The 25,434-nt window shown below is 41.9% G+C and overlaps 1 protein-coding gene across 2 annotated transcripts in view; it reads right to left on the bottom strand.

Moving 5' to 3' along the window:
- The window catches only part of FGD1 (FYVE, RhoGEF and PH domain containing 1), a 55,098-nt gene that overhangs the window by 10,376 nt on the left and 19,288 nt on the right, over positions 1-25,434 (bottom strand). For both annotated transcript variants that reach the window (XM_088137787.1, XM_007432864.3), the window contains exons 2-11: positions 11,758-11,931; positions 10,709-10,883; positions 9,346-9,805; positions 8,219-8,308; positions 7,736-7,884; positions 5,776-5,932; positions 4,076-4,214; positions 2,985-3,043; positions 763-909; positions 536-628 (exon numbers count right to left, since the gene is read on the bottom strand). In XM_088137787.1, coding sequence (XP_087993913.1) covers positions 536-628; positions 763-909; positions 2,985-3,043; positions 4,076-4,214; positions 5,776-5,932; positions 7,736-7,884; positions 8,219-8,308; positions 9,346-9,805; positions 10,709-10,883; positions 11,758-11,931 — 1,643 coding nt within the window. The remainder of the gene's footprint in view (positions 1-535; positions 629-762; positions 910-2,984; positions 3,044-4,075; positions 4,215-5,775; positions 5,933-7,735; positions 7,885-8,218; positions 8,309-9,345; positions 9,806-10,708; positions 10,884-11,757; positions 11,932-25,434) is intronic.

Below are 25,434 nucleotides of genomic sequence, written 5' to 3'. Positions count from 1 at the left end.
GATGCCTCCTGCCCAGAGAAGCGTTGCCCAATCCACAGGATGATGGGTGGTTCCATCCAGCAATTTGCCCCTGCCCACAAAAGATCAGGATCAGGTTTTGATAGATTAGCAAAATCTAATATTAGGAACAGTGAGTTTTTCCCATACCATCAGGTGACCCCAGAGGAATCCACCAACCAATTTCCTTAAGCTGTCTGACATTAAATCTGTGAGGATAACACTTATTGCTGGCCTCACTGCTAAGGCAAGAGTGCTAAGGCACTTTTCTGCCACCTCATGTACTAGAAGAAACACATTTAGATGGTGATGAGGAAGAGTCTGCAGACTGATCCAAAACATTTGCACTGGATTGCTTCTCCGTTTAAGAACCCAGTGGAACCAAAAAGGAGGAGTGAATCCACCCCTTGTCTCTCTTCGCATTGGATGTGCTAATCAATATTTCCCCAATCTTAATCCAAAAGGGCGGATGTGAGTCAAACAGTTTGCTTGTCGTGAAGAATTTCTCTAATTCTCCCACTTCTTCCTGTTCCTTTACCTCCATCCCTTCCACATCTATGCGAGCACGGACTCCAAATTTTTGGCCGATAAGACGCAGCTTTGGCACACAGTAAAGCAATCGGTCGTTGAACTGGACCAAAAAACAAAAGAGAAAAATAACAGTGAGATTGCACAAACCAGTGATCTTTCCTGTCTGTCCAGTTTTGTTAGTTAAAAGACAAAGCCAAACCAATAGTGGATGGAGACTCCCATCCCCTCTCTCACCAAGATCAGGTATCGGTCTTGGGTGGTACCATTCTTGGCTGAAAGCTTCAGGATGTGCCCTTCCTTGATGAGTTCATTAGTGGGATTGACTATGTCTTCCTCACCTCCAAGCAGCTCATACACTTTCAACAGTGAGTGCATTCTCTCCTAGAAGAAGTTATAGTCAGCTATAGTAAAAAATGACTTCATAATTGCTATACAGCTCTATTGTGTTGAAACAGGTAATATCCTGTGAAGAACAGTTTGGGAAACCAATAACATCCCAGATGTTGTTGAACTATAATTCCCTTCCAGCTATGGTTTGTGGGTCCACTGAGAGTTACAATTCTTGATCATCTGGTTCCCCACTTCGGATGAACTGTGCAACTTGAGGAGGAAATCCAAATTCAAAACAGAACTTGGTCATTGAGTTGAATAGGTGACCTGGAAGTAATAGGTAAGAACCCGTGGAAAAAAACTCATGGAAAGCACCTTGTGCTTTTCAAAGGAAGATACTTCTTTATTAATTGTAACTGACATAATATCCATCTTACTTGATGTACCAGGTTGTCAGTGTCTGAATTATAAGGAGGTCACTTAATTAAACAAGCCCTCTTTGACTCCCACTAACCTTTGTTCATCATATCCCCTTTCTGGGAGCCTTCTAAAAATAATACTATAGGTATCTTGAGCAAGGCGGCCAGAATTCTGTAATTTAACACTGCCTGCAGCTGTCAAGCTTTATTTTATTTGTATGCAAGAAACTTTCCACACTTTATGTCTGTTGAATTGAGGATCAGAATACCTATCCTGATTTAAACAATTAAGCAGGAACAAGCACGTTTTAAAGCAACAAAAATCAAAACAAAAAGACCCTAAAACCCTCACATTCAGACCCTATGGGCAAAAAAGTAATTCTTGTCCTGAAGTATCTTAGAGTTTGAAATTTGTCCATTGGGAGCAGAAGGTAAGGGATATTCAGGAATTTATCAGTATGGGAGGAATTCTGGATTTACCGAACATGGGGCACAGCAATAAAGATCTATCTTTTATGAAGGAAACTACCCCAAATTTACAGTCTTGGATTGATTATATACATTTGCTCCCTTCTTATGAACTGGCTCTTTCCATTACAAGACTCACCGATATTATTCTGTATGGTCAAAGTTTAATGCTGGAGCTTTTTATTATATAATAAGATCCTTTTGTTTCTTTTATTTTTTATATCTTTTAAATTTTCATTTCTGTTCTCTAAAGCAATAAAAATAAATGAAAAACCCAATATCGTACAGTTTAATGTCAGAGTTTTTTTTAAAGTGCTCTAAAGGGGAAGTCAAAAGATTCTATGAAAGAGATTTGGTTTATGGCACTTCTATGTCTACCACAATCTCACCCCACAGAACTACTTTGTCATCTAAGAGAAAACAGAGAACCTGCTTTGAATGCAGATTATCCCAGATTTAATCCTGGCCTGTCCAATTTAAAAAGGAGCATGTAGTTGATAATAGGGGAAAAACCTCTGGCTGAAACCTTGGACAGCTGGTGCCAGATTACTTAAAATTGAGCCAGAAAGACAAACAGTCTGACTTGATAAATATGGAATCTGATTCCAAAAGTGACTGAAGTAATCCTCCATGCAAAAACTGTAGAGACCAGTACAGGGTAGAGAGGCCTGGGAACAGAGCCTACTTAGAGCTTTGGGGCAGAGATGAGAATTGTGGGAGGAGAGGATTTGAGAACTGCAAAGAGTAGTACCTACTCAGTCTGGGGCACTAATAGATTAAGACACAAGTCCCTGCTATGGATGTTGATCTGTAGGCGTAAATGGAGATCGAGGCAGAAGGCCAACACTACAAATTGATTACACAGAACATAATACACTGTTTCAGATCAGATCAGACTCTTTGTTCATCTAGCCAAGCACTGTCCCATATCACTTCTCCATAGCCTTGGCTAGAGATCTTTAGCATCATTTCTTTCCTGACACTTTTTCTGAACTATCTACTAGGGCCTTCTCTATAGTAGGCTGCAATAATAGCCAAGAGAAATGATGTGATGAATGTCATACTTGATTAAAACTGCCTCTGAATTATGCCTGCAGACCTGAAGAGCCTTTGCTCCGTTCATATGCAGAGTCTCTCCTAAGGATCTAGTTCAAATCCATTCCCCATGCACTCCTAGTTCTAAGGAAAGGAAAACCCAGAGAGTCAATCTTTGATAACTATAATTCTGCCCACTCTTACCATTTTGCGGATGGCTGCATTTGAATGTTCTGCAGCAGTTGCAATAAGTTCCAGAGATTCTATATAAGAGGGAGAGTAAAAATGAGAGTCTACATTACTTGATAGGCCTTATTCCACAGAGAACCTCCAATTAAACTAGAAACACAGACCACACATCAGTTTATAGCCATCTTTCAAAACCAAAGTCATGCATAGTGGGAACCTGTAATGGAATGTGAGAATGACCTTGGAAGACTGGGGAGGATGGGGATAGATGCTGCCTAAGGAATGGTCAGGCAAAAGGGAGAGGAGCCCACAACTGAGTCCCAGGCAGAGAAAGAAACTTAGAAAGGACCCGCCCTAACTTTCAGGCAGTAAAAAGAGATGGTGGGAGAACTGTACTTTCAGACTTGCAATATTCTGTTAACGTAGCCTTGCAATAAAGTAGAATTAGTTCATCTGGTCGTGTTTCCTGTCTGGTCTACTTGGGAGGCTGACACAACCTGAAGGTTCCCTTTCAAACTGGCTGATTGCTAGGATGGATGGCTAGATTAGCAGCTAGAGGCCAAGCTATTCCAGCTCCCTCCCTAAGAAGCACTCCCTAACTCCCAGATGCTGAACCAGAAGCAGCCCAGGCACATATGGCAGGCTTCAGTAATCTTTTCCAGCCCCAGGAATCCCCACCAAAAAAATGCCCCAAATCTCATGAGACTTGGAAACGTGGCAAGATTTCTTGAAATTTCTTTAATTTCATTGGAAGGGGAGAAAGGAAGGGGCACCTTTTGTGGATCCAGAAAGCAGCCTGGTGCTCACCACATTGCAGACTCCCAATGGAATGGAGAGCAGCCACTGTGGCTAGCTAGCTAGCCAACTGGCCACTGTGAGTAGCGTGTAAGTCCCTTTGTCCGCTTGCCTTGGTCTCCTACCTTTTTCACAGCTTTCCAGATGTTGCTAAGCGACGCAGAGATTCTAATAGCTGTGTGGGGCAGGCATATCCCCTAATGACCCAGGAGCCAACTACTCTATTTTCCCTCCCATGTTGCTCTGACTAGGACACTGCCTTACCCACTGCCCTGCTCTGCTCTTTGTTGTCCCCTGAGAGCTGCACTCACTTTGGGCATCCTTGCAGTCAGGCGAGTCCTGGGGCAGTTTGAGGAGATAGTCCTTCAGGAGCAGCTCGTAGCGAGGGATTCTCTGGACCGGTTCCAGCATATGGTGCTGCAGGGTCAGGTTCCCACATATCTCTTCCCGCTGCAACAGAGAGTGATCTCAAGAGAACTGTCTGCCTGGCAGTTCTCCAAGGGCAAAATGCCTGCCCTTGCAGGGAACTGAGACCCAGGGAACTAAAGGCAGAATTCTCAAAACTGAGACAAACTTCCCAGGAGAGCCATGAGGATTTGCTCTTTCCCAATAAATCCTTCCAAACACACAGATTTTGTCTGGATCTTGGGCCACAAAGTGAAATCTGGACTGTTCCTCTGAATCCTCATCGCTAAGCAATGGTTTCCCAATGCACCTCCTTATTTATGCTGTACAATACTCTCAGGAGGAGGGATGTAGTGAAATAATCCTCTACCCTCCCACAAAGGGAATTTGCTTTTTTTCTTTGGTGGCACATAAACCAAGAAAAGTTAGTACAGGTAGTCCTCACTTAATGACCATTCATTCAGCAACTGTTCAAAGTTATGATGGTGCTGAACTAAGGGACTTACCACCTGTACCTGAAGTTATGGTGATCTGGGCCCTTGACAATGTGATCACCATCTGCAATCTTCCCTGCCAGCTTGCTCGCTCACTCGCTTTATTTATTTATTTATTAAATCAGTTTATATAGCCACCCATCTCACCACAGGTGACTCTGGGCAGCGTACAATAAAGCTAAAAACAGTAAAATACATTAAAAATATATAAAACAAAATAAAATACAGAGAATAAAATAATATTTTATTTATTAAATCAATTTATATAGCAATTTATATAGAAAGTCAATGGGGAAGCTGGCAAGGAAAGTCACAAGTCGCTGCCACATGCTGAGAGGACTCCCTCTCATCCCTGGGGTCTGGCTGAAAAAGCTCCGTGCTGAAATCCTGCTTGGAATTTGGCAAGTTTTTTCAGCCAGCCCCCAAAGCTCCATGCACTACACACACCCATGGCACTTGGGGCATTTAGCACATGGAGCTTTGGGGGCTGGCTGAAAAAGCTTCATGCCAAAATCCAAGCAGAATTTTGGCATGGGGCGTTTTCAGCTAGTCCCCAGAGAGGAGGGGCTTCTGAAGCCTCCCCATTCGGGCTGAAAATTCAAGCAATTCTGAGGCCCTTGTGCACCCAACCCACACTGCCCCCCTGCACACCCTCCCTGACCCTCCCATGCCCCCCTCGCTCCCTCCCCCACCCAGCAGCGCCTGGGGCTTGCAACTTCCTGCCGGCTTCTCCACTGACTTGATTGTGGGAAGCTGGCAGGAAGTTGCCTCACCTAATGACTGGGGTGTTCACTTAATGGTGGCAACCAGGATTGCCAGGATTGCAGTTGCTAAGCAATGCGGTCACGTGATGTTAAGCCTAGCGACAGATGTTCTAGTACCAATTGTTTAATTAAATTAAATTAATTGAGGACTACCTGTAAGTCCTCAAAATATAATATTATTTGAAATTCAGGGGGAAACATGCTGGTTCCATGTTAGAACGGTAACAGGATTGTGTCCACCCCCTAGACTGCTTCAGCTGTTAGATGTTGCTGATTTTTGTTGGAGAGGGAGAGGCACTTTCTGTAACAAAGTCTAGACAGCCTTAAACTAAAACACAGGTGACCAACCTGTATTTCATGGATAATGCCCTTGAACTGTGTTGAGCGCTCCATCCAGGTGTTCACCAACTCCATGGCACGGTCAAAGTTCTTCACATATTCGCCATACATTTTGAGAAAGGGAGCCAGTTTTTGCAGAATATCCCCAATACGTGGGTGTTGGTCCCTGGGAAAAACGTTAGTAAAGAGATATAGGAAGGGAAAGGGAGCACAGAAGCAAGGCCTACAGGAGATTCTTCATTCACTGGTTCTGTTCCACATAAAATACCAGCTAAAATGTGCTCTGATTCCTTATTGTATAGTATAACAAATTAAATCAGTCTAGTTTGTGAAACTATGGTTTAGTGTATTGTGTAGAACCGCACAAATTCGTTTGTTCAGTAAGTCATGGTTAAACAAATCATGGTTTAGAATACAGTATTGTGTAAACATTGTCATCAAGTGGGAAAGCATTCAAAAGTTAACTAGAAGGTAAGCTACAGTAAATAATTGTTCAATAAAGCTCAAGAATACTAATATTAGGGAGATTCGTAATTCTCAAGTCTTCTGATCTCAAAAAATAGAGATGAAAGCCTTCTGAAATTATTACTTATTATTTTACAATATTTGTGACCTGCCCCACTGTTTCCAACAAATTAGACATATAAAAGAGACCAACCATGCTACTCTAGATTAAATATCCACAATTAATTAGGGCTCAAGGCATGGCGGAATAAAGATGTTTTTACAGTTTTACAGAATGCTAAAAGGGAGACAGCTAAATACACTGGGGATGAATTCCTCCAAAGCAGAAGATTCCTCACCAAATTTAAAATATGGCTTATGAACCCATAGCAGGTTACATTTAAGAACCAACAAAAAAACACAAATGAGGATTTAGAGATGACCAATTCAAAGATAAGTCTAAAAAGGCAAGAATCCCTCCTTGAGATACAGGAATGTTGACCATGGACTACATGCTGGCAGCATATTTTGGAAGTTGCTGGAGGATACTAGGTTGGAAAAGATGAGCTAGCTAGACAGCGCAGGATTTGTCACAAAGGGCAAAGTCTTCTTGGAAACTGGAGGCAAAACAGAAACATTCAAAAAGAAGATAAAGTTAGGAGGCATCAAGCTTATCAATCTGATCTCTTAGAAAAAGACAAGGCAGTGGTGGTGATGGCAGCTGAGAGGCAGGAGACAAGAGAATACTTGAGAGCCTCACTATACAGAAAGGAAATAAAGGATCCCAGTTGAAATGTCTAGAACAACTTGTCTTAGGAAGTAGTGAACTCTTCTCTGCTGAGATATTTAAGCAGAAGCTAGATGGTCACTGTCAGGGGCCTTGTATTACAGATTCTGCACTGAGCAAGAACCTGGATTAAATTACCTTTGAAGTCTCTTTTACCTATACAGGCACTTACACATTTCTACAATTTCCACTCAAAAGTAGTTTGGAGATGATCAAGAGACCATATCCTCTTCTACTGAATATGCAATGCTAACAACAGGGAGGGCTGTTGCAAAAGTCAAGACTGCTCACAAGCTCCACAGAGCTATCTCATTTCAAAGAAAGACAAATTTTACATTGGTTTCCAATATACCACATTTGAGCCAGAAATAAATTGGCTGAGTTCTTGAAAACAGCTGACACTGTAGGCTCACAGAAGTGTAGAGCTGGTTTTGCTGGCAAAGAATCCTCATATAGAAGGCTTGACTGAGTCATATAGGGTATTTCAGATCAGCAACCTAAGATCACCTCAAATAGCTGAAGAAAACACTCCTTACCTACAGACACACCTTTATTTTTATTTTTTTTTAATATGCAGCACCTCTCTCACCAAACGCTTGGAGTTCCTTCAAAGCAGGTAACATTTTTACCTCAAGGGCAGGTTATGAAAAACAAATCAATGTTAACAAGAATAAACATACAAAGAAAACCAGAACTGTACAGCTGTACCCCCATGCTAACCCAATTAATTTTCCTCACCATTCTTCCATCCGTTTCTCCAATTCTGGGAGCAAGAACTGCTGGTGGAAGCAGTAGATGGAACAGATGTTGGCAAAAATGCCCATCACCACATCAGCTGGGAAAGAGTTTCGGCAGCGTGCTTCCTCCAGCAGACGGGCACAGAAGACCTATGAAGCAGGGCACACTTAAGCAATACACTTTCCCTCCTGGGAACTTTCTGAATAATCAGTAATTGGCAGAAGTCTACCCAAACCCTACCCCATAGTTTATCTTCTAGATCTAAATATCTATTGTACAACCATTTCTAATAGCTTGTAAGATGGAATGTAATCTGATGGAGAAGAAAGGGTGCGTCCCACAATTCTCCCAGTACCTAACCAGCCTGCTAATTTCCTCAACCAGGCATAACTTGCAGAAGAGAGGCTATGTTTGCCTCAAGTTTCCATTTAAAAAGTGTGCATATTCTAGCAGCTTTTGGATACTAGACATCACTCTTGTTACCTGGTCCAGTAGATACAGGCGAGATACATATGCCTTTTCTGTTTGGAGAAGCTCGTTGGCAATTCGGAAGACCTTTTGTGGAACTGTCATCTGTTGCGGAGAGAAAAAAGACCAGCTGAAAGCCACTTGGCTATAGGGAATGAACCAAATTCCAATTTTCTCAGATATCAGGATGCGCTATGAAAACCAACCACAGACTTCTGTCTGTTTCGCAGCAGGAGCTATTTCTTTGCTCCTCCCTTTCGAGCAGCTTTCCACTCATTACAATTGAGCAAAGGTTATGGAAAAACATGCTGCACGCATCCTTTCATTCAGCTCTCACTGGCATTAAGAGTGGATTATAAACACTTTTACATCCTGTGAGTGAATATAAACCAATAGCAGGCAATCTCTTGAGGTTAGGGATCCCATGGGAATTGTGAGAGCAGGTTGCAGGCACGCTTCTAAAATGGCTGCTGTGGGAGGACTTGCCTGTTCCCAGAATGGCCTCATACCCCAGAAGACAGACTGGTGAGGCTGCACTTCACCAACCATTCTAGCCACTCTGCCCCACTCCCAGAATGTCCTCTATTACTATGGCTTCCTTTATTCGGGGAAGGGGATACTAAAGAAATTGACCAGGCTGCAGCAATCCATCATTTTTCCATTTTTGTTTCCTAAATCCTGTGGGATTTATGCGAGCGCTGAACCACTGTTGTACATAAAGATGTTACAGGGATTTTCAGCATGGCATTTAATTTGTTTTGGATTAAGAGAATATTTTTTGAAAGAATTAAAAGATGGGGGCAGGAAAGATGGTGAGGAACTGATGAGGTTTTGTGGACCTACTGGTGCCTGTAGGTACATTTTGGGCCATCTGAGTCTGCCCTCAGAACCTGAGCCTACATGATCAGAAAGCAATACAAGCCAGAACATTCACTAACCATCCGTACAACATGGAGCAGAGGCTTGCTATTTCTTTAACAGGTGTTCTTCCATCTCCATCATTTTTACTAAGGTCTAATACCAAAGCATAATAGAGAACAAAGAGCATCATATTAAGGAAAAGAGAAAAGTACAGGCTCAGGAGGAAGCTATGGGGAAAGGGACATCATCCTCAACCCAGGATAGCAATCCCAGCCCCTTACCTCATCAGAATCCTGCTTCTCTGTCTGTGGAGGTGGAAGGTCAGATAGCAGCTCAGCCTCATCCCCACTGCCATCATCCATGTCACTGTCCCCCTCAGAATCACGGGTTGAGCTGTGCTTGATGATGGCTGGAGGCGCCAGTGGTCCAGCACCCTCCCCTGTACCTTCCTCAGGCCCAAAGCAGATCTCTTCACTGTTAGATGGTGAACTGATGCTGTCAATGCCACTGTCTCGGTTTGCCAGTTTCCCACCATCATGAGGCGGCAAGCAGACAGCACTTCCTACAGCCGTTTGCCCTCCTTCCAATGCCAGGAGGTCCAGGAGCTTGTGAGACAGTTCTGCTGATTCCAATGAAGCTGGACGATCTAGCGAGGGTTCCATAGAATTTATCTCTAGGGCTTGGAGGTCTGGGCTGGGGCACGGTGAGGGGGCCTGCTCAGATGTCAGAATTATAGGTTCCCTAAAAGAAACACAACACAATTAGGACAGCCAAAGTTGGTGAGAAGGAAATCAAGAACAGATGCTAGATTAAGTAGCAATGCAGGCAAGATCTGCTAGGTTCCATCTCCCCTAGAAAGGTAGGTAGAATCTAGGGAGTTTGTGCCCAACACCACTGACAGTGTTTGTCTAAAAATAGAATATTATTTGCACATGATCAGGCCAACTATTCACCTTGTTTTTTTATCTTCTGACACAGACACCAGCCAAAAGCCTAAGAAAACTAACATGCATGGCACCATCGTATCATCCATAACTATTTAGTTTAAAATCAAGGTTACCGTACTCCAGTTCTCTCTCGCACAAACCCAGGACACTTCAAATCCAGTAAAGTGTTTACCTTCAAGCTGCTGCAACCTCCCACACACCCCAAATTATCTCAAGCGTGAACCTGGTTCTTCACATGATGCCGAGGGGAGCAGAATCTGCTCGCACAATCCACCACCATAAAATAACTGGTAGATGGATCAAAGGAATAAAGTCACATCAAAGAAGCATTTAAATACATGGGTGTCAAATCTATACAGGACTGGGAAGAACACAGAAGCCTAAAATCTATTTCTGCATTGTACCACAGGTAAAACCTACACTACAAAGCTGTATGAATGTACAACTGTCTTCAATATGGATACTATATCTAATCAGTCATGAACAGAATTAGCCTTTATTGTTTTCTCTGTCATTTAAAAAAGGTCTTTGTACTAGTTGTCATTTCAATATATCCCAAAACAGTGGAATCCTCCCATGAACTAATGATGCCAAGTAGTAAAGTAGTACAAATCATGCTTCCATTACAATTATGTGTGTCTCCTCCAACTCAGCTACAGGAGAGAAACAGGATCTCACAAGCTAGTCAAGCACATACCTCTCAAACTTCTCAATGAGGCAGGAGACGGCAGATGAGGACCCCACTCCATCTTTCGGCAGAGGACTGCGGCCCAGGCGGGGGTCAGCTGGGAGGGGTCGTGATGGGGGTGGGGGGATTGATTCAGGAAGCCGTAGGGGCTGGCTATTCTGCAGATAAGCTGGCTTGGGAGGAACTGGAAAAGGAAGTGGAATCATTCTTTCAAAACACACACTCAATGCATTTTACTAACTGAAGCCACCAATGGAATGACTGCTTCTGTGGGATGGCATTTTTATCATCTGGCCCCTGCTGCCCCCATCCCATCCCACCCCAGCACTGCAACTCCTTCTAACTCCCCTGTTCCAGAGCGAAGAGCCTGGACTCTGGACTCCATTATAAACTGAAAAGGACCAGCACCTACCCTGAGTTAGATTTTAGCATTAGCAGCTTTTTATATCAATGTTGGAAGGATCAGTTTGACAACTGGCCCTTCCTCTACAAGGGTATGCAACCTTTTTTCAAGCCAAGGGCTCCAGCTGACCTTTAACTGGCATGCCAGGGACTGCATTTCAAAAAGAAGGTGAGTCCAGGAGAAAGAAATGGGGTGGAGTCAGGATAAACATTCAATTTGACCTAAATTAACTTATATGTAATTTTAATTAAAATAAATTCATTCAATGCAATTATGAAAATTTGTCCTTCTCTGTCTTGTAATTTTCCCTTCTGTCATCATGTTAAAAGTTACTGGTCAGCAGAAGCCTTTGAGACATCCTGGGGGCTAGTGCAAAGCCTTGTGGGAAGATGGCCTGCAGCCTCAGAGTGGTGGGCTTCACTCTGTGCTCTACAGTCCAGGACTGGAAAGGCATCAAGAGTCAGCTTTCTTCTCCAGCAGCATTCACGGCAAATTCCATGAAAAGTGTCCTCATCTTGGGCTCAAGGAAGAAGCAGCAAAACCTTCTCCAACCCAATGCCTTTTAGAAGCATTTGATCTCAGCTCTCTTAATTCAAACCCAGCATGCCAAGGACCACAGGCTTCTGGGAACTGGTTGGAGAAGCCTAGCTTATACCTTGTGGCTTGGGTCCTGGGGGACGCTTGAGTGGTCGGAGCTTGGCAATTTCCTCTTCGTTGTGGTCAGGTCCTGGATCCGAGACAAGCCGCTGGGGGGCTTCTGGTGAGCGATGTTCAGGACTGGGTTCTGAGGAGAGACTTTTGACCAGGAGCCGGTGGGGCTGAACAGAACCTGGAAAGGAAATATAAACGGGAGATAGTTTATTAAGCAAAGCCAACTCTTGCACTGTCTATTCTTATACACTCAAAGATTCAGCCAATGGAGGACTAAGACTTCAGCAACTGAGACTGGAAGCCTGGAACAAAACCAATATAAGTGAAAAAAAAATCTAGAAATAAAATTCTATAGACGGTTAACTTTCTAAAACGAAAAGCAGAATAATGACTTTATAGCATTAGTTTGCACAACAGAAATATCAGTTGATCATAAAGACTGATATGATGGTTCTCTCGAGATTTCCTAGCTCAACTACATCACACAGTTAGCCAGCAATTACCAGTTGATATACTTCCCCATAAAACACTACAGATGCTTTAGAGCCAGATATAAATCACAAGGGCCCCAGACTAAAAAAACAAAACAAAACAAAAACACAACTTAAAAAAAATCTGCTTAAAAGCAACTGCATCAAGAAAAAGTGGGAGCCTTAAAAGGCAAAACAGACGAAGAAATCCTCATCAGAGCTAAATCAAAGTAAGGTTAAAAAGATATCTTACTTGGAGAAGGACATCTTTACCCTCCAGAAAAATTCCAAGAAAGTTGGGGGCTGGGAAGGCTCCCAAGGGAAATGGTCCACCATCACTACCATTCCCTAAGCGTGACCATAAAGTCTCTTCCTGAAGGACGGAGCACAAAGCACCACCTTTCCCAGCCAGGTCCCTGCCAGGTACGTTGAATTACAGCACCCCTTCCCCCTTCACCACCACGTTGCTTAGGAATCACAACAACCCAACCCAATACCTGTGCCAGGTTTGGAGGGGTTGTAATAGAGTTTCATCCCGCAGTTCTCAGAGCGCTATTTCCCAAAATATACTGTGCCCTTCTGTTAAAGATCAACAACTTGAATTAAACTAGAGGGTAACTAGTAAGCAGTACAGGCAATGTGCCATCATACTGACACTCTGTCCATGAGTCACTTAAAAGGTTTCTCACTCCACCCAGTTCAGAAGCTGATTGGGATGGTGAAAGAAACACAACAGTAGGCCGACTTCACCCAGGATGAAGCTATGGGGTGACGATGACGCTGTGGGGTTGAACTGCATCCTACAATCTCCAGCTCACAAGACGCTGATTTCTTCTCAGCGACACTTCACCGTTCATTCTTATGAGCCCCTATAAGATGTGCACATTTTAGTAAGTAGGAGTACATGGAGAGATTTGGCCACTTGGGGTGACAAGGAAGAAGAAATTTAACTTTCCAGCTAATTTCACACCATGTGCTAAGCTGTTATTCACTCACCACGGTTTGAGCATACTGCAAGTGACCCTAACTGCTTTACAATCTACAATGTCTACATTCACATAATACATTAAGTCCAAACAAAACAGATTATGACTTGACATGATGCATGAACTCTGCCCATCCCTCTTTCAGAGAAAATGTTGTTCTGAAGCTATTATGTCCCCTGTGAGGAAAAATGAATGAATGCCAATGGGAGCGTCTCACACAATTCAAAGAAAAGCTTCTACAAGACATTTTTGTTGGGCCTGAGAGAGAAAAGAACTCATTCATGCTAAGTCATGGTTTAATGTTGAATAATTCACAATGTCTTGATATGAACAACACATTAAAGAAAACCAAATCATGTTATGAGTTAACATGATCTGTGAACGCAGCCAAATAATTAGACCTTCCCACCCCCCATGAACAACTACTAAAGCTTTCCCTATGGAAAAAGCTGCAGTCTTCTCTGAGTCAAGTTCAGCTCCTGGTGATTTCACTGATATATCCATATAGCTTTCTTGGAAAAGTAGGGAAATTATGTGCTATTGCCTTCTTCTAGGATGTTTTAAAATCTTATTTTGCTTCCCAGTCTAACCTATGACTCTGATATTTCCTGCCAGTTCCTGGTCAAAGTAGGACAAGGCCCAAACCTGCTTAGCTTTTCAAACTATCATTAGCATCACAACACACTTACAAGTTTAAATCCATTCCCACCTATTCATCTCCCCCATTGTTTTGTCCTGACACATAACAGACACTTGAAATTGTTTAACATTAAGAAAAAAAAACCCCAGTAACTTCAATCTATTTTAGATTACATCTTTTTCAACAAGAAATAGTATTTCAGAAATGACTTCATTGCATTTAAATGAATCTTTTTGAATTTTTATGCCTTCGAGTCATTGTTGACTCCTGGCAACTGCCTGGACTAGTCCCTGCGGTTTTTTTGGCAAGGTTTTTCAGAAGTGGTTTGCCCTTGCCTGCTTCCTAGAGCTGAGAGTGTGTGACTGGCCCAAGGCTTTGTGCCTAAGGCGGGAATAGAACTCAGTGCCTCCCAGTTTCTAGCCTGGTGCTTTAACCATTACACCCACCTGGCTCTCTTTACATAGAAAAGGCCTGAGTAAATGCTTATGTTGCTGGAGATGCAATGAAATTCATGTTTTATTTAAATACATGTTTCTAGAGTGTCCAACAATGGTTCCATTTAGGAAAGAAGTTATTACATGCATTAACTCAACATTGAGATTCAGTATTTTCAGATGTTCCTATTCTTTTGAAGTTTATTCCTATCACATAGGAGTTGACATCTGGACAAAGAAAGTGGATTTTCTGTACCTTACTTACAGCTATATGACTTAATGTTCAGCACTGAAAAGACAAACATGTGGCTCCAACTATTCAGTGGTCCGCGGAATTGATGTCAGCAGCAATTTACGAATCAATAACTTATCAATATAGATTAGCTATGGATGATTATAGTGAATTATGATTCCCATTCATTGAAATGTGCACTGAACAACTTTATATACGTATGTGAGTCTATGCCCTGTATGTTCTTCTTTCAGCTTTTATTTTATAATTTGTGTATTCTTTTTTCTTTGTTTTTTGTAGTTAATTAATAAAAGAATTGGGGGGGGGGGGACCAGACAGCTGAAAACGAAGACAGCCTGTTTTCATTGTTTCACCATGCTTGTAAGAAGGCAAACAGTGTATACTTTCCCAAGATAAACATGGGAAAATATGAAGCACCGTGTAGAGAATTTCCAGTAAGAAAAAAGCTTCTGCCCTCAGCCTGGCAGGAAAAAGAAAAGAGTGGGCGGGCATATAGCCTATCTGAAGATGTCTGGGCCAAGTGAGCATTACAGGATGCTTAAAGCCATCTCCATGAGCTGCAAGGATTTCTGAATCCCAGGTAATCAGCAAACAGGAACAGAGCCAGTTTGGTCTAGAGGTGAAGGCACAAGGCTAGAAAGCAGGAGATGGTCCTGCCTTAGGCATGAAAGCCAACTGGGTGGCTTTGGGCCAGTCTCTCTCTCTCTCTCTCTCTCAGCCCAACCCACCTCACGGGGTTGTTGTTGCTGTGGGGAAAATAGGAGGAGGAAGGAATATTCGGTATGTTTGCTGCCTTGAGTTATTTATAAACATAATAAAGGTGGGATAAAAAATTAAAAATAAAAAGACTCGGCTTCTTTAAGGAGGTGCCAATAGGTATGGTATGCACATCCATGCCCACTCTGAAGTATCTGTTGGGCTTCAGATCTTAAGTGCTGCACATCCCTATTTCCTCTTGTGTCAAAAAGACCGGGTAGGCCTTATGTCTCCAGGCCAAGGTGCAACCCAGAGAAAAATAAAAAATAAAAATGGCATATCCAGATCTTATGCACATTGGTGAGCACCAAGTACAGCTTACGTTAACAGGGCGCTTCCGCTCAGCTTTTGTTCATTTAAATCTGCTCCACACAGATGCACAAATGCATCTAATGGATTTGTGCTCTGGTTTATCTTCCACACCCATGGGTTCATTCACCCCAAAATCTACCAGCTTAGATGACTGCCTTATCCTACGCTATGGCAAAAGACTCAATATTAATATAGTGAGTGAAGCAGCCTGAAACTTCAAGAGCTTTTGATCGAGAAATAAAAGCCTCAGCCCACCTATCACATCAGCTCCTTAGTGCCTTAGGCCTACTGCTGCACTGGGTTTTGTCCCATGCAAGACACCTGCTTCTGAACTGGGAACCCTTACTACAAGTAAACATCTTTCAGCAATTATTCCTTTCTTGTTCTGATTGGGGGGGGGCACTTATCAGAACAAGTGAGGACTTAGTGGATTAGAGGGCTAAGCTAGATGCTTATATATACCTGAACTGGATTTACATAAGACTGTTTAACTGTCATTTCCTGGAGAAACGGCCAATCTGATGCCCCAGAACATGAAATGAAATACCGTTCATGCTCATTTTCAAATTCAGCAAAATTTGAAAAAATACAACACAAAAGTAAAATAATAGATGAGATAAAATACTAGCATAACCAAGATAAAACAACAAAATATAGCACACACTGCTATAATGGTGTGTTAATTACCTGTCCAAGTGTAAATCTAAAATATTACAATCTATGAAGTGTGTGTGTGTGTGTGTGTGTGTATGTATATATCACCTAAAACAAGATAGCTAACATATGAAACCTAAAATAATGAATAAAACAGAAGTGGGTATTTCTGAGACCAGTTATGCCTTGTTTTCCTTGCAGCAACATAGAATTTACCTACTGAACAAGTGATAAAGGGTTTCAAATCTTCTAGAAGATGGTTCACACAGAAATTGTCCGGCCTTCCTGGAAATTTTTCTAAGGCCTCCCATTCACTAAGCAACAAAGGGGCTTGCAAAAGGATTTGAAATATCAAAACAGAAAGAAACAAAAGAATCACAGTCGTTTAAAAAAAAAAAACATGCAGGGGAAGGCAGACTCCCTACAAACACATTGTGGGTTCTCACATCTTCTTAGCCCAGTCCCTGTAAAAAGAGCTGGTCCTCCTAAAAGACAGCAGATCAGGGCTATATGGATCTCCAAAGGGCAGGTGTGGTGACCGAGAAGGAACCCAGAGCATACCAACCTGTCTCACCTTAAGGACAGGCAGAAACAACTGGAGAGAGATGGTCTTGAAAATATCCAGGCCTGCACCTTGAAGGGCTTTACAGTATATAGGACCAGCAGCACCATGGGTTGTACCCAGAAACATACTGGTAGCCAGTGCAGCCCACACAATAGAGGTGTCACTTGGGCATACCAAGGTACAACCAAGCAAGCACTGATTTTTGTGTCCTCTGGAGCCCCTCTCCAACCATAACTGCAATAAACTATTTCCTACTAGTTTGAGGTGGGAAACTTATGAAAATACAGAGAAACCCATAAAAATCTGCTTAACATAAATTATTTATTTTTAAAATTATCTCCCCAAAGAAAAACAGAAAATAGAACAATCCTAGCCCTGTACATGTACATAATATAATCTCGCCCACCTTGCAGCTTTGCTAACCTACTAAAACCCTGCCATCCACCCTCAAAATTAAGTGTGACCTCTGGCTACTGAAAGGTTGCTTGCCTTTATGTATTAAACCATAATTGGCTAGGAGCACCCTATCTGTTAATCCATATGCAATGTGCACAACCCCAAATAGCAAGGTTGCCAAATTTGGTAAACCAGAATTGAACCAACCTTGAAGCTTACTTCAATTTGTGAACCTACCTGAAGTTTGAGCCTGCTTGAGCTAGAAGCTAAGAGTTGGATTCAGCCCTGAAGATTTGGCCAATTTTTGCCAGTAAGAACATTTCCAACACAATTTGAGCTGGATCACCTTAGCCATCCTTATCAGTGTAGTCTTAAGAGTCCCAGTCAAGCCACTATGAGGGAATGACCGGATCCCAAAGGATGAGGAATGTGAAACTGAAAGCATGCCCAAATAAAATGTTTTCACCCTCTAATGGTTAAAATACATGGAGGAAAGACTTCTCATCATTTCACTTGCCTCTTACAGACCCCAGAGACTAAGGGAAGGCTTTCTAGTCCACACCCCATGACTCAATAGGACCAGCAACTACTAGCTCGAGCAGGCCTCAGATGATCTCTAAGTCCACTTTGGAAAGCCCCCAGTTTAGAGAAGGAGAAGCAGCCGTCTACAATCACCTATCAGCCTTTCCCAGCCAGGTGGTTTCCAGAACGCTGGAACTCCTCAGGATGCTTCCAGACAATCAGTTCCTATTGCTTTATATCAAAGGTTACTGAGAGCAAATATTCTTCACTGATTTTGTGTGTGTCATAAAAAAAAAGACAGACAGAAGTGGGAAAACATGAAGGCTGCAAATGGAAGACAAGATCAACATGATGCTTTGTCAAATTCCTTATTTAAAGCAAGGGAACTGCATAATACGAGTTTCCTCTGAAGAATCCTTCCTTTCTTAAAAATGAAACCTTCCTTTTTTCTTAAAGAGAAGCAATCTATATGAAGCACATGTAATTTGTACAGACATTTGTTATTCTGTTAAGTAAATGTGTAAGTAATTTAACAGCAACAAAAAGTTTGCCCATACCTACTGCTCTACTGTATTCTTTGAAAATTAGCATACTGTATAAGATGCCATAAACTCTCTCATTCACATATATTCATGGGAAGCAAAAACAAAGGTTAAGGCAAAAATCTTGCAGATACCATCAGTAACAAATACTAAGTCAAAACAGAAAGCTATCACACCCAAATTCTGCAAAAGTACAAATTCCTAAAACAGAACCATTCCTAAGTGGTAAAAATACACATCAACCCATTTTATAAACATTCAGAAAATATTTAAGGGTATTTATATGTAACTACAAAGTCCAAGGTCCAGACCAATTTCTTCTCCCCTTGTATCTCCTTTATAGCAGGAGTGCGCAACTAATTTTCTTGTGGAAGAGATGCATTAAATATATGTGCGTGTTTGTGTGTGTGCGTCAGCATGTGTGCATATATTGGCCTCCAAAGACTTCATAACACATGAACAGTAATGTTGTGATATCAGTAGAGTGCATATGGCTGAAAAGCATGCAGGGTTTTCAAGGAAAAAAGTGATGCCTTAAGACTTGCAGAGATTTAAGACTCCCACTTTGCTTGTAACCCATAACAAGAAAAATCAGTCTGGGTTTTTTTGGCAGCATTTGCAAACACGGAGGTGAAACAGGTGGGGAGATTTAAGATGGCCCCTTAAGCCTATGATTCCTGTCTACACTAAAACAGAATGCTCTGGAGATTGCAAAAGAGCTAATGGGGGTTATATATGGCCCAAGGGCTGCTTTACCCCTAATATTAACTCTATCAAGCCCATCAGCCACATTAGCTGGGAGGGGAGGCACGTCTTAACAGGGACAAGGAATTTGCCAAAAAATTCACAAAAAGCCAGTGCAGTACAGCGCTAATAGAGGTTGCCCAGGACTAGGAAGATGCTACTCCAATTCCCTACACAGTCACACAGCCCACAAGATAATATTGGGCCCAAAACCATTCTCAGCCTAACCTCCTTCTTAGAATTCTTGTAAGGATAAAATGGGGAATTCGGGAGACTCACTCCAGCTTCTTGAAGGCAGGATATAGAGCAAGGATAACAATCTGCTCTCTCAAACCCTTGGAGTCTTTCCTGGAGCTGCTAGATTTAATTATATTAACTATATGTAATTCATTTATTTTAATTATGGTTACATACAAATCAAAGCCATTGCCATTCAAAAACTATACCTGCCCAGCTACTCAAAACAGGTTGCACTATAAAGTTAGGAAACCAGACAAACAGTCCAGAAAAGTGCATACAAATGTAATTTCCTTATGTCTTTGACCACTGAAGCCACATTCAGGCAAGTAATTAAATACAAGGAAACCACATATCGGTATATTTCTATGCATCTGGCTTTAAGGGTAGCTTCTGAATAGCAAATTAAATTTATTTATGAAGAACTAGTTTGTGAATCATGATAGCTGCATTAAATCTTCTAGTTCAGTGACAGACATACATTTTTGAATAGCAATTCCTGTGGGTAACAATGGAGAATTCTGGAGAACAGCAGCAGAATGTGAAGGTTGCTTTCTGCTTTTAGTCTTCACGGAGAGTTCTTCTGGTTTTGCAGGCTGAATACTGTCAGAAATAGAAAACTGGACTAGGTTAAGATTTCATCTCACCCTACAAAAGATGGTTCTTTGAAGCAAGAGAAGATCCCAGTTCCCTTGGCAGCTGCTGAACAAAGGTACCTCTCTCTCTGCCCTTGGACAGTAAAAAGATTTACACTTCTGGGGTAAAGGAGAGATAGGCTACCCAGAACAATGCCATGTGTCAGAGGAAGTCAAAAGAACCTCAATGTCATCGCATTGTTTTGTTTTACATAAACCATCTTGAGGATCTGAGAAAGATATCAAACAAGCAAACAAACATTGCCATTAGATACACATTACCATTAGAAAGGGAGATACAAAGAAGACTTGGCAAGGTTTGCAAATATGTACTTTCAAGATTTAAAAAAAACATAAGGGGGTGACAAGTATTGCTTAATCAAAAGGACAAAGTAGAGATGTAAAGCAAATCAAGCCACTTCTGTGACTACCAAGATTAAGATAAAATAGTGAGCTGGTACTGACAGGAAAGGGATACTGCAGCTCAATGAAACCATTCAGCCAGGGTGCAACAGCTGCAAACAGGGCAAATTCCATGCCAGGGATTACAACAAAAATATTTGGGATCAAACTACCTATATTTGATGCCTTTATACTAATTGCTGTGCAGCCACATTTGGAAAATTGTGCAGTTTTTAAAGCTGCACTCAAATATAAAGGCACCCCAAACGTCACAGGTCTTCCCCTGGGAAGAAAACTTAAAGCTTACTAATTTCAGGAAAAGGAGAAAAGGATAAGACATGGTAGAGGTATATAAAAGTATGCATTGATGTGAAAAAAGGGGTAGTGATAAAAGAAGTCTTTCTCATAGGACTAAACGCAGGATCCACCAGTAAAGATGCAAGACAAATAACAATTACCTGTGCAGTTCAACTCTAGACTTCACTGCCATGTGACTTGGTGGTGAATGATATGGTCAACTCTGACTCCTCAGGATGTGAGGCTGAAGTGCCTCATTAAGTTGCCAGCCTCAGGAGCCAACAGGCATTCAGTCACCTGAGACTGACTTCTCTAACCATGTACAGGTGAGGGTAGACTGAGTTCATAAGGGTCCAGATCCTGGCAGGGTCCCTAGCCCGAAGATGTATTCAGAGCGCAGAGCAAAGGCAATCAGCTAGGCTCCTCAAAAAGCAAAGGAGGCACTGCTACTAACTGAGCCACATCTGGAGCTACTTAACAGCTGCCACCAAAGACTGGTCCTCCATTAGAAACAACTCTCCAGTGTTGGACCTTCATTCCAGCACCCTTGCTTCCTGCTCTGCTCCTTGACTCCTGGCTTTACCACCCGGATCGGCTTAGGGAACTCTCTTGTGCTTGACTCCTGGACCGTTGCAAGCCACTCTTGCCTCTCTGCTGCTGTCTCACCCTGTTTGCTTGAATCTGTGCTCTGATGGTTGCCCATTTGCCACCTCTTCCATCTGTTTCTATGGCTATGACTCTGGACTGAGCTCTGTGCCGCCCCACTGTGCCCAACTCTCAGGGAAGACCTCGCTTTCCCTGCACTTCAACTCATCATTAAACCAACTGCAATTCGCTCCGGTGCATTTGCTCAGTCTAGAACAGCGAAGGCCAATTTGGATTGCTTTAAAACATGATTAAACAAACGTATGATGGATGTTAATTATATTGGCTATATACCATAATATTTCCAGGATTGGAGTCACACCCTGGACTCCAATCATGGCGAGAAACAACAGCATGAAAAGACTATGGCCGCTGTGTCTCATTTGTGAGTTTATTCCACTTCTGTGAGAATTACTGTAGGTAACTGACTTAATAGCCTGATCCAACAGAGTTCTTTTTATAGTGAACAGATATAAAGAGTACTACGAAAAAAGCAAATTAAAATTTGGTTACTCAGAATTTGACTTGACAAGATGCTGTGAAATACAGGCATTTGTCTTCCATCTGGGAGTTCTTGGAAGAGAGATGGCTTACCTAGATAGCTAAAATGGAACACGCACATGTCTGGAAATGAATGCAGATGGTGATGTTGGAGAGACACTAGATGAACCTTTTTTAGAAAGTAGCTCAGTGCATTTTAATAGGGTTTATTTTTAATCAAAAATAAGAAGCTTAAGTGTTGGCCAAATATACCACTAACTTTGCAGTCATTAGCCAAAAAGCCTGGAGATTTTGAAGCGGCAGTAAAAAGTGATTTTTTTTCAAGCAGGCTTAAGCCAAATTCATACAGCTACTTTGCTGTGCTCCCCTTCCATCTTGGATCCAGCAGGAGCTCATGCTGCCTAACTCATGCTAGCCCCACAGTGAACCCTTACCATGCACCCAGAACAGGTCTCTGCTGTTCTGTTGGCCATACAGTATAGCTTTAACACACAACATTTTCTGGGCCATGATTGACGCTTCTCTCAGCTGAAATTCTAGCCTTGCCCAACATCATCCAGCAAGTGAAAAGCCTCCTCCAGGCGGCATGCACAATGCTCTGGTTACTCTATGCACTGTTTTTTCCCCCCTTCCTCATCATACATTGACTGATTTCATTTTTTAAAAATTCCTTGTACCTGTTTGACCTATCAACCACAAGCTGGCAGCAAACAGTTGGGGTTTTTTTACATGTCTTTTTGTATGCCATCTACTGATAATCCAGATTAGTGCAGCTAAGAGGCAATCACTGATTTTGAGAAAGGGGTTTAACTCTGGGGAGCAGTAAGCTATCCTAATGTGAGGAGAAGCAGCAAGGGAACAGGGCTTTCTTGAGAAGGAATTCCCCACCAGGCAGGCTACCAAGGTACAAGAAGAGAGTCCCTTCAGTTACACTTTCAATTTCAGGAGAGTTCAGGCAAGGATGCCCTAGTCAACCCTGGACAGACCATTCAATCAATCCATTTAACAAGTGGGGGAGGGGATGGCTGTGGAAGCAGAAGTTCCAGTCACCTTTCCACCAAAGGAGGACTGAGGTCAGGGACCAGCTTGAAGGGGGCGGTCCAACAGGAAACTGGCAGATTCAGAATCAGAGCAACAAGACTGCCAGCATGGAGCATGTCATTTCAGGCACTCCCCTGATGAACATCAAGGTATCCTACATAGCCTGCACATAGCATGCTGAAGTGGGATAAGGGGAAAAGCCCCATTTCCACAGTGTAGCACCTGAAGCCATCCCTCAGGCTCCCTCAACTGCAGACAGACAGAGGTGGAATGCACAGGAAACACTCACTGGGCTGCCTACATGCCAAGGCAAGGAGGCTACAGGGATTTGCCCTTAGTCAAAATTGCAAAGAATGCTCTTGAACGGAACTGGATGAAGAAAATCAAGAGGAAATTGATGGGGAAAAGCCTATAATGGTTCTTTTGCCTGTTTGCTCAGGAAGCTTGCCATGTCTATCACGCATGCTTTTCCTAATTTTCTTGGAAACAATCCAACATTTGGATCAAAAACATCTAGGAAGCCTTTTTAAAGCCTGAGCCATTTCTTTCATAGACCCTTTTGTCCTGAAATGCTCCACTGCTGAGAATCAGACAATATATGATACACAAACCCTAACCCTATAATCACAATTAGCGAAGAGGTATATTTACTGGCAAAAACAGGCAAAGCAACTTTGTTACTTCCCCCCCCCCCATCAGGTTGTTTTATGGTTTTCCCCCCAATATCTGCTGGAAAAAGATTTGTTTGCAATTAGCCTCGATGCATCATCACTTTGTATTTGAGATCTGTCGCCATTACTTCCTCCTTTTAACACAACAGAACAAAAACTAAATATTCTGACAGCTGTGTTGAGGGGGTGTCAACATCTGCAAGATGGCACACACATCATTGAAACTGAATCCCCATTCCTTTCATGCATGCAGCAACATCATTCACACGTACCAAAGGGACGGGGAATCAGTTGCAAAACTGCACCCACCACCTTGCAGATTTTGATCCCCTTGTAGATGCCCATAGTCTCTGAAATGGTAGAGCTACAATCCTACCCCAATAACTTTGGTCCTTACAACAAGCATTAATAAATTTTTTCTTCATTTTAACATTATGAATTAGTCATAGAAAAATATGAACCAATTAAAGCACATTTAAAAGACTGTTCCATAAGACCCTTCTTTTTGCTTGTTGAACACTTGAGAATAATTATTAAACAAAGCCCAGTTGTTTTATCAGCATAACTGGCCGGCTTAGCAGTTAAGGGAAGAGATGGACTTTATTTGGTGAATAAGCAGAGAAGGAGCAGTCTAGTTATTTACTCCTTTCAAATTCAGTAAGAACTTTAACAAGATCCCGCACAATATCCTCATATTCAAATGAGGCAGAACTAATACACACCAAGTTCACTACTAGCTTAAAACTGAAAACTGAAGAACAATTATGAATGGAGCTCTTGGGTCCAGAGTAATTTAACATGTTTTTAATAGCATGAGTGATATTCATATTATCCCATTGATGACACAACTATGGAAAACAAGATTCAATTGGTACTAGTACTGGCAATGAAATGAAAATTAAGATGACAATCCAAGCCAAATACACAGCACACACAATTAAAACAGAAATTAAAATGTCAGTTCTCAGTCTCCACTGATCTAGAACAGCAACTTTTTTTTAGATTTTAGAGAATGAACCTTGATTACTCAAGCCAAATGAAAAACTTGGCAAAACATGCTCTCTTCTATTTAAAAAAAAAAAAAATCTGATTGGTTCCCAATACAGAGATGCGCTTCAGACTTTTTGCTAAGTCATGGCCCAGTTTGTTAAATAAACCACAACTGGCTAAATTCCCTACATTAATTCTGCAAGCAAGTTCAGCCCTACTCCTATTCAAGGCCTGCCAGTAGTAGGTTATGAATTTCCCACATTGTTACTCAATCACACCACTACTCAAGTCCATTTTTCCCCATTTGTTTTTCTCAGCCCCTTGAAGCTCTTTTTGCTGAACTTCCCACCCCTCCCTTTTTATCCAACCAAAGTCTTCCATTCTGCAGCTTATTCAGCTGCCAGTCCACAGCTGCTTTTGATTCTAACTTGCTATCTCTAATTCCTGCCAAACAAAGCATTATAATGAAGAAAGAGAACCTAACCAGGTAAAACCAAACAGGCAGCAGGTTTTTTTTTTTTTTAAGAGAAACTATTGGGTTACAGAGGTTCAACAAACCACTGCCAATTTTGCAAAACAAATAATATGATACACATTTACAGTGGTACAAACTAACTGAAGATCTGTTCTCCACCCTTTTTTTAAAATTGCAAATATGCTATAGGATGGTGTGGGGGGTATGTTGAGATATCAATGGTTAAATGAAAAATACTCAAGCATCCTCCAGTATAAACAAATAGTTTTGATATAATTTCACAACCAATAAAGCAATAACACTTTTTCTAGACCGATGTCTTCAGTCTGCTGGTAAAACATTAAATAGATTGAATACACTTCACCCATCCAAACTCAGCCTGTCAGGAAGACCTTAGGTTTAAACTCTCTCACTGATTGCTAGTTGTGCCAGAGAGTTTCCTAATGGGAGGGGTGGGTATTCAAATAATCTATTATTCCTTTCCTCCTTCCTAATTTCCTGCAGAAGCACAAT

This window comes from Python bivittatus, unplaced genomic scaffold (genome assembly GCF_059951505.1).
Source record: "Python bivittatus isolate LINGU-HERP-01145 unplaced genomic scaffold, Pbiv_v1 ctg000220_np1212, whole genome shotgun sequence".
Lineage (NCBI taxonomy): Eukaryota > Metazoa > Chordata > Lepidosauria > Squamata > Pythonidae > Python > Python bivittatus.
Note: the sequence above shows the minus strand (reverse complement) of the source record. Positions and strands in the feature narration are given on the sequence as shown.